The sequence below is a fragment of the Denticeps clupeoides genome, chromosome 13, assembly GCF_900700375.1.
Source record: "Denticeps clupeoides chromosome 13, fDenClu1.1, whole genome shotgun sequence".
Taxonomy (NCBI): domain Eukaryota; kingdom Metazoa; phylum Chordata; class Actinopteri; order Clupeiformes; family Denticipitidae; genus Denticeps; species Denticeps clupeoides.
Window position 1 is genome coordinate 9,226,899 of NC_041719.1, and position 8,484 is coordinate 9,235,382.

At 42.5% G+C, this 8,484-nt stretch overlaps 1 protein-coding gene across 4 annotated transcripts; it reads left to right on the forward strand.

Moving 5' to 3' along the window:
* Positions 1–1,064: 1,064 nt before the first annotated feature.
* Positions 1,065–7,856, forward strand: ak4 (adenylate kinase 4). Of its 4 annotated transcripts, none has more exons than XM_029000481.1 (6): positions 1,065–1,134; positions 2,509–2,674; positions 3,865–3,984; positions 5,167–5,339; positions 5,974–6,092; positions 6,277–7,856. In XM_029000481.1, exons 2-6 carry the CDS (start codon positions 2,533–2,535, stop codon positions 6,401–6,403), a joined length of 681 nt encoding a protein of 226 aa, XP_028856314.1. In that variant the 5' UTR covers positions 1,065–1,134; positions 2,509–2,532; the 3' UTR covers positions 6,404–7,856. The 4 variants fall into 4 exon arrangements, with proteins under 4 accessions (XP_028856314.1, XP_028856311.1, XP_028856312.1 ...); XM_029000478.1 differs by lacking the exon at positions 1,065–1,134 and adding an exon at positions 2,073–2,187; XM_029000479.1 differs by lacking the exon at positions 1,065–1,134 and adding an exon at positions 2,187–2,289.
* Positions 7,857–8,484: the final 628 nt, after the last annotated feature.

Genomic DNA, 8,484 nt, shown 5'->3' on the forward strand with positions numbered 1-8,484 from the left:
TACTTCTGTTATTATGTGCTGATGAATGATTTATACCCACCATCGGCCTTACGTCAGACTTGTTATGGTTCCTCTGGCTCCGCCCCCACGCTTGTCTCTGGCCAGGCTCCTCCCACCTGCGCCCCGCCCTCCTGGCAAATCGCTTCTTGTAAACAACTCGATTAGCTCGTCCCGCTCGCTATCGCGGCGCTGCGCGGCGACGCCTGCCAACCGTGCGTTTCGGCAATAAAATCTGCGCAACGTGGCCCGGAGGGCGAAACAAAGCGAGCCTCCGAAAACGTACCTGCTTCTGTCCTCCCCCCCCCATGTCCCCGAGAAACGACAACTTCTCCCCCTTTTCCGTGCGCGTCTTAAAGACGGGCCGCCTCGCACTGCCAGCACGTCGCACGAACGAAGGCAAACGCGTGCAAAAGAATAATCACAATAAAATGGCGATAAACTACACTTACCGAGAAAAGCGCGTCTTATTAATACACGTGCACGACCCACGTTATTATAAAAACGTGGAGAACCCACTTCAGTAACTGGTGGTTATAAAAAAATAAGGTGCAGCCGAACATACGTACGCATTAACAAGCTGTTAATTGTATTACGCGTGTCGTGTATTTAATAGCTTACAGAAGGAGTCTCGGGTGCCGCGCAATTCGTGTTATTTCTTGCAAGTCGCATTATCGCACGGAACGCTAACGCCCAGCAGCGTACACACCCCTTTCCAGGCAAAAAACACAACCCCGCGTCCTCCCTTCTTCTTCTTCTTCTTCTTCTTTTTTTTTTTTTTTTTTTTTTTTAACAAAAAGACCGCTACTCACCAGATGTATACCTACCACGAGTGCCACCGCGGCTTGTTGCCTCGCACTTACTAGTTATTTGCACGTTTGCCTCCAGTGTTTACATGAATATTTTTAATGACGCAGCAAGCCCGCGGAGCGCAACGTGATTGTCGCCATTTTTTGTTGTTATTGAGAGCCCGGAGCCATGTGACAAAAAAAAAATAAAAATAAAAAAAAAAAACCGCGACTGGCTTCCGGGTCCCGCCGCTCCGAAGTTCGTCTGTCCCGGAACGACGGGTCGCCGCCGGCCGCTCGCAGCTGCGCCTCGGCGCGTTTCGGGCGGTGACGCCGGCGCTCGCAACAAGTAAGTTGCGCGGAGCAGTTCCGACGGCGGCCAGGGCGAACGGCGCATCTAACACACCAAATCCATGCGGCGAAATTATACAAGGAAAAGTGGAAACCTTGGGTTTCCTGCCAGAGGTTTTGGGATAATCCAAAACTAAAAAAATATTGTCAGGGTTGCTCAAAATCGAATTATTATTATTATTATCATTATAATCATCTCAGCCTCGTACGTAGATACAGAAATCACATTGAGCACAACAATGCCATAAAATATATAGACAGATAAAGCATACAACAGTGCAAGATCTTAAGAAATAATGAATTATTATCCCTTTTTACCAGAACCGCTTAGTCCTACTCAGGGTGGTGCTGCTGGAGCCCATCCAGGGTGCAGTGTGGGGACTCACCCAGGGTAGGGGAACCAGTCCACCACAGGGCGCACACTCACACACACTCATCGTTCGCTCACATACTCAAGGACAATTCAGAATTACCAATTCACCTAATGTACATGCCTTTGGACAGTGGGCAGAAATCAGAGAACCCAGAGGAAACCAACACCAACATGCCAACACAGGGAGAGCATGCAGACTCTGCACACACCACAACAAAACACTGGCATGTTAAAATAACCTCATAAGCCCCAGTTTTAATAAGCACACAACAATATTTGACACATAAATAAAGAGGTCAAGCACCTAAAGATCTGGCTAAGCAAAACATATAAGAATCTGTATTTCCATATTTGGCCCATTTTGTGTATTGCCTGAGAAACAGTAATGGGCATATTTAACAACTTACAAACTAAACACCGCAGCTGCCAGTGTTTACTTACACACCCTCTTCGAAGTGGGTGGAAAATTGCATAACCCTAGCAAGTCGCTCATAATGAGCGGACCTGGCAACACTTCCGGAAACTACAATTCCCAGAGTTCCGCGCGCCGCATTTTTCCACGATGATGTGTTGGGAGGCGTGCAGATTTGGGGCGTATAGCGGCAGCGCCTCCATTCATTTGCAGAGCGAAAATCCTCCCTTAAAGTAACAGCGAGACGACATTTGCGTGGGTGGAGGGTAAGCTTTTGGGTTTTTTTCTCAACTCTCTCCTTAACTTGGTTGGTGAGAATTTCCACTGTACATTATACGCACGTATGCAAAAGCAAAGGCAGATCTGGGGTGAGCAGCCACTTTTGCTCAGCGGTTTTACTCCGTATCGCGATACATTTTCCCTTGAAGCATCGTTTTAAACAATTTGGCCGATCTATTAATCACAGACGAGACAAATGGGCAATAAAGGTCTTTCTGTAGAGTGGGAGCATGCACGAATGACATCTTTCAAAATTATGCTCAAGTTAAATGAATGGTTAACCTTTTGGTCTGTTTTTTAATACACAGCAGACATTTGCATTTGAAAGAAAGATGTCAAGGATTTTCCGAGCCGTTATTCTGGGTCCTCCAGGCTCGGGCAAGGGGACTATCTCGGAGAGAATCGCGCAAAGTTTTGGCCTCCAGCACTTGTCCAGCGGAGATTTTTTACGAGAGAACATTGCTGCAAAAACGGGTGAGTCCATCGCATCATTCATTAAAACAATTTACGCGAAGCTCAAGTTCTCTAGTTTTTTTTTTGATTTTATAAACTACATGCTGGGGTGGGAGATGTAGAATTAAAGGGAAGATCGGCTTCCATGCTGGCCCCGTGCCGCGCGGTGAAGCCAGCCGTGGCGCATTTCTTCAACGCCCCAGGGGAAGAAACGTCAGTGTTGCCAGGTTCTTATCCTCCTGTCGAACAAAAGGCTCAGTGGACCGGGCGGGATGTCGTTTCCGCTGGACCCAGAAAGCACCACACACCCGATTTATCGTTACATCCAGGTTCTTTGTTGTGTTTTGCAATACGTGTGTTTTGGGCGAACGATTGGGATTTTATTTGGAAAGGGACCCTGTGATTAAGAGTTTTGTAATGGTATCTGGCAACCCGGGGTATCAGCGTTCGCGGCTATTGGAGGCCCGGAGTTGCAAAAATGGGGCAAGTTCTGGTGTTAAAATAACGGTGTTGCGCAATATGTCAACAGAGACGCGCGCAGCAAATAATTAGCGCTTCCTAAAAAGTCCTCCACGCTCCGATACACTTTAAAACGAATATAAGAACGATAGTTGTAATTTACTCTGATATATATATATATATATACATATTTTTTAAATAAATTGTTGGTATCTTAATCCTGGTTCTCTGCCAGGATGTTCTCTCTCTCAGGCTATATTAATTAGGCAATAATGCATTATGGCAGATTGTGAGCCACAATGGTTGTGGTCCGAGCAAAAAAAAATTGTGGACTGTTGCATAATGTGATTCTTCCTAGGTGACCGCGTTGTATTTATTAATGCGGTGGCCTGCAGGTCTGTGCAGGTCTGTTCACATGGCACTACCAGTATTAATTTCTCACCATTATTAGTCACTCATCGTCCAGATGCAGCTGTGGCTTAGTTGAAAAAAATTAATAATTGCCTCCAGTTTAGGTGTCTTGAAACACAGCTTGTATATCAGGGTGAATGTGTAATCCATCTTTAACCATCATGTCCTGGTTGTGTCAAACACCTTGATAGTTTATGTTAGACGATTTAATATTATATTGTAAATGCAGTGTTCATTGTATAAGCATTGTAATTTATGCACAGTACCATTCTGTTCCTCCTCATAGAAAACTTTTGTCATATAATTTAAATATTAAACAAGAATGTTGTTTGTGCTTACAGAAGCCGGGGTTTTGGCTAAGACCTATATTGAAAAGGGCCTGCTGGTTCCGGATCATGTGATGACACGGCTAGTGCTGCCCCGGCTGGAGGAGATCACCCGTCACAGCTGGCTGCTGGACGGTATGATGAACATCTTATTCCTACACTCTACGTTCTATTCCGCATAAATACATTTGAAATAAGCTTTATGGGTCAGTTTCCCAGACAAAAAGAGAACTTCAATGATAGGAAAATAACCCAACATGTCTAAAACTCGTTCTTACTCGCATAAATGGCACAATGCTTAATTTAACTTAAACAATATTTTAAAGGTTCTTTGTACCATTTTTTGTACCTGTTAGATTCTCACATTGTTAGCTCTTTAATGCACATGAGGACAAGCCATTACAGAGGACAAACGTGGGATCAAGGGGAAAGGGGCAGAGAGAAAAACATATATATTGCGCAATAGCATACAGTAAAGTAACCCCCTGGCTGCCAGATGTTCAGCCATCTTGTGTTTAATTTTGTGAACACATGCTCATGTTGTGCTCATTTTAAAACAACACATGAGCATGTAAAACACACTTTTTCCAAACCAATATTCCTTAACAGTGACACAAAATGTCAACTAAAGTGCTACATATGATTTATGTAATTGTTCTACACATTCCTTCTAAGAGTGTATGAAATTTATAGATAACTGAGGCATCGTACTGGTTGAATTATGTATTTACACTTTCCACAAATTGCTGCATCACACATTACACATAGTCAGCTGCAATAAGCTCTTCAGTTAAATGCTGGCACTAGATGCCAGATCAGACGTCAAACATTGACAATGAAGAAGAAGCATGTCGAGGCAACTCGGGCAGGTTCCAGCCCCAGCACATGTAAATGCATGCTTGCCCAGTTCAGTTCACACGATCTGCTGGCTTGCCTCAGAATGCTGGTGTGTACATGCCCTCAACATCTTTGTGTTTCGAAATAATATTAATCTCTTGCTACTCAAATCATTTTTAATGGTATCATCAGAAGCTGTTTTAATCTCCTCAATTTAATTTGAGGAATATTTTAAATCAGGTTTTGGGCAAATATTGAAAATGGTATGTAATCAAGTATTACTCTCAGAAACCTTGTTTATTCTAAATCGAGTCAAAGGGCCAATATGGCACACACAGTGCACATCTGTTCGTTGTTTGGTTGTTTTCCTGCGTGTGTTCTCGTCTAGTTTTCTTTAACTGTAATAACCCTGGTCAAAATGTGGTGTGAAAAAAAGAGAAAACTTTATACTTTGTGTTTTTCCTTCTCCTTCATCTCAAGGCTTTCCCCGGACGCTAGCCCAGGCCCACGCTCTGGACATTGCTTGTGACTTGGATTTAGTCATCAGTCTTAATGTCCCATTTGAGACCCTGAAGGAGAGGCTGAGCCATCGCTGGATCCATCCTGCCAGCGGGAGAGTTTACAACAAGGGCTTCAACCCGCCTCGTGTTAAGGTGGGAATGGCTCAGTGAAAGGCGAATGATACAATTCAAGGGCCCCCAATAGACAAGAATATTATATTAATCCTGTTAATTAAGATGTAATAATAATGGTCAAAGGAATCAGAATCATTCTGGGCAGTGGTGGCCTAGCGGTTAAGGAAGCGGCCCCGTAATCAGAAGTTTTGAATCCCGGTCTGCCGCTGTTCGCTAAGTGTGATGGGTTAAAAGCAGATGACACATTTTGTCGTATGCACCGTTCGCTGTGGTACAGTGTATCACAATGACAATCCCTTCCCTTTCATTCTAAACCCCACTCTGGACCCCAGCGTCTGTGCTTTTGGTGCCCCTAGGGGGCAGTGGTGGCCTAGCAGGTAAGGAAATGGACTTAAAATCAGAAAGTTGCAGGTAAAAATCCACTGAGGTCCCCCTGAGCAAGGAACCGTCTCCCTTTGTGGCTGCCCTCTGCTCAACAAGGTGCTTGTTTAAATTTCGTTGTGTGCACCGTGTGCTGTGCTGCATTGTATTACACTACATGCATAACATAGGTATTTCTGCGTTGTGCATTTGACATGGATTTCCATATTTTGCTAGTCACTGTTGCTTTGTGTCAGTGTGCTGTCAGTGAATGCAGATTGTTTTCTATCAGGGTGTGGATGACATCACTGGTGAGCCGCTGATTCAACACGAGGACGATAAACCGATGGCACTAGTTGCACGACTGCGGCATTACAAAGACGTTGCCAAGCCTGTCATAGACTTATACAAGTGAGTGTGTAGTGCGGTTGTGGTATATGTGATCTCTTTATATAATCTATTTTCAATGCTTTTTGAACCGAAGTGAATGGATTTCCATGTTATTGCAATTAATAGACATTTATAGGGTGTAATATAAACTAAAACGTTCTGCTAGATTTATAATAACCGCAGTCATCCCATTCTAATTTTCCAGGAGTAAAGGTATCCTCCACACGTTCTCAGACACAGAGACAGACCGCATTTGGCCGTACATCAGCACTCTCTTCAGCACCAAGATTCCCATGCATCAGGCCGACACCCACTATGCCCCATCGCATTGAGGGGAAGGTTGGAGCTTCTCTGCAGCTTCTGTCAGGATTTACTGTAATCTTTCAGCAAGCGTCTGACAGATTTACTCTTTATCTGTTACTATCACCTGACTTTTTCTGTTACTGATATGTGCAATCCAACGCTGTCTTCTTCTTCTTTAGTTTTTGCCAATTCATTTTCAGCTAACTTAATTGTTTCCAAAATCATTGCGAGTGTGGATGAGCTGTGAATCAAAATGGAGAACACTGTGTTCTTTTCTCTGACTTTTGATTTCTGTTTGAATGTGCCTGAATCCAGTGGATTTCATTAGCAACCGAGAAGGCATTACCACACTAAAGGACATCTTTACAGTATGATTTATACCTTATAATGGATAATGCTTGTATGCATTATCCATTATATACAACTAAAAGATTTTAGTGCTTCACCATTTGAATTGTCGGTCCAGTGCGGTGCAAAACAGAGTAATTTGTAAAATGAAATTTCCACTTTTCCAGTGCCTTTCTCAGCACTGTGTGAATTTAATGGAGCTAAAGGATCTAAGGGAACTGAACCCAATCAAAGCTTCACTTTATGCTCTATGATGGAACCATGTAACCGTGTATTGTCATGTGACCTGAAATCAGGCCATTGCCATTTATGAGTTGAGAAAACTAGACACATGACTTGAATTGAGTAACTGCACTGCTAGATTTCTTTCTACGCTGTCAGACTCAATCTGTTTTGCTCTCTCAATTCTCAGAACAAAAAATGTTTGCAATATACTATGTGAATATTTTTAATGCTTTTTGCACATAAAGCCAAGCATTTTCAACACATTGCCCCAGCTACTTGACAGAGAGCTCCAGTTCTCACAACAAATGCCATGACATACTGTAAATTTCTACCAGACTGAAAATATAATACCAAAATCTGTACAGCGTGGTCTTGGCTGATCGGAGTTAGAGTTTTTTTGTTGTTGTTGTTCTGATTGTCCGTGCATCCATTTATTTCATTGCATAAATAATAATTGTTCAAAGAGTGCCCTTTCTCCATTATAGTTGTGCTTTACATTTCCTCAAACAACTAGAAAAAAAAGAGTTTCCGATGGAAGGTCAGTTTTGGCTGATGTGATAAGAAATTGACTGTGATTTAAATGCTGTTTGAAGGATGTTAGGATGTGATTTGTAGTTATTTTGAATAAAGCCATAGATTTTTGTTGTTGTAGTGTCCTTGTGATTGGCCATTCTTCTTGTATGAATGTACAATTTCATTGGGCAGACATGTTGTGTCATCACTTTTATCACTTTATTGTTCCTCTCTCACTTTCGCAGAATTTTGCTGCTTGTGGAAAGTGTATGTGCTGGCCAATCAGAAATGTTTGAAGTGCCTCCACCCTCTCTTGTGCAATACCACACACTCTTGAGTCACACCGGAGGCAAAAGCTGCCACATTCCAAAGAAAATAAAACGTATTTTCTCAGAACCGTGGATTCTGTGTTCTTGTCTTACTGAAGCGTTGGAATTTTTTCTTGGGCACAGGGTTTATTTTTTTTTTGTCTACACAAAACTGGCATGGAGGTAGTAATATTGTCATTTTGCAACAACATTTGTCCCCACGCAGAACACTGTGAAGCCACTAGAGTGCATAGTTTTTGCGGTACATGACTTTAGTGGGGATGGAAACCCCAGGAAAAACAAAAGAAGGGAAGCGGTGTTGCCAGATTGGGTACCTGGCAACACTGATAATTTGTGAATGTAACATTGTTGCAGAACAGACAGAGGTGTGTGGGTGCATGAAAGCTGTCAAACAATAATTGTCAGTGCTCCTTTTATAAAATAATTACACAATTTCAGTTTTGTAATAAATAATTACATAGTAACATAAGAATTTGTTTCATTTTTGAATGTAACAAAATAGCCCCATGCGCTTGTGTAGACAAAATGGGTCTAGTAAAATGAACACTAGTTCTAGGCCATGAATCATATTTGAGAAAATACATGACAACGACCATGTTAACAATGTCAACCTTTTTGACATTTTTTTTAAACGTCCCATGACCATTTGTGCTTTGTAGAGCAGATTTGATCTGGTTGAAAAGTACAGCAGTGTA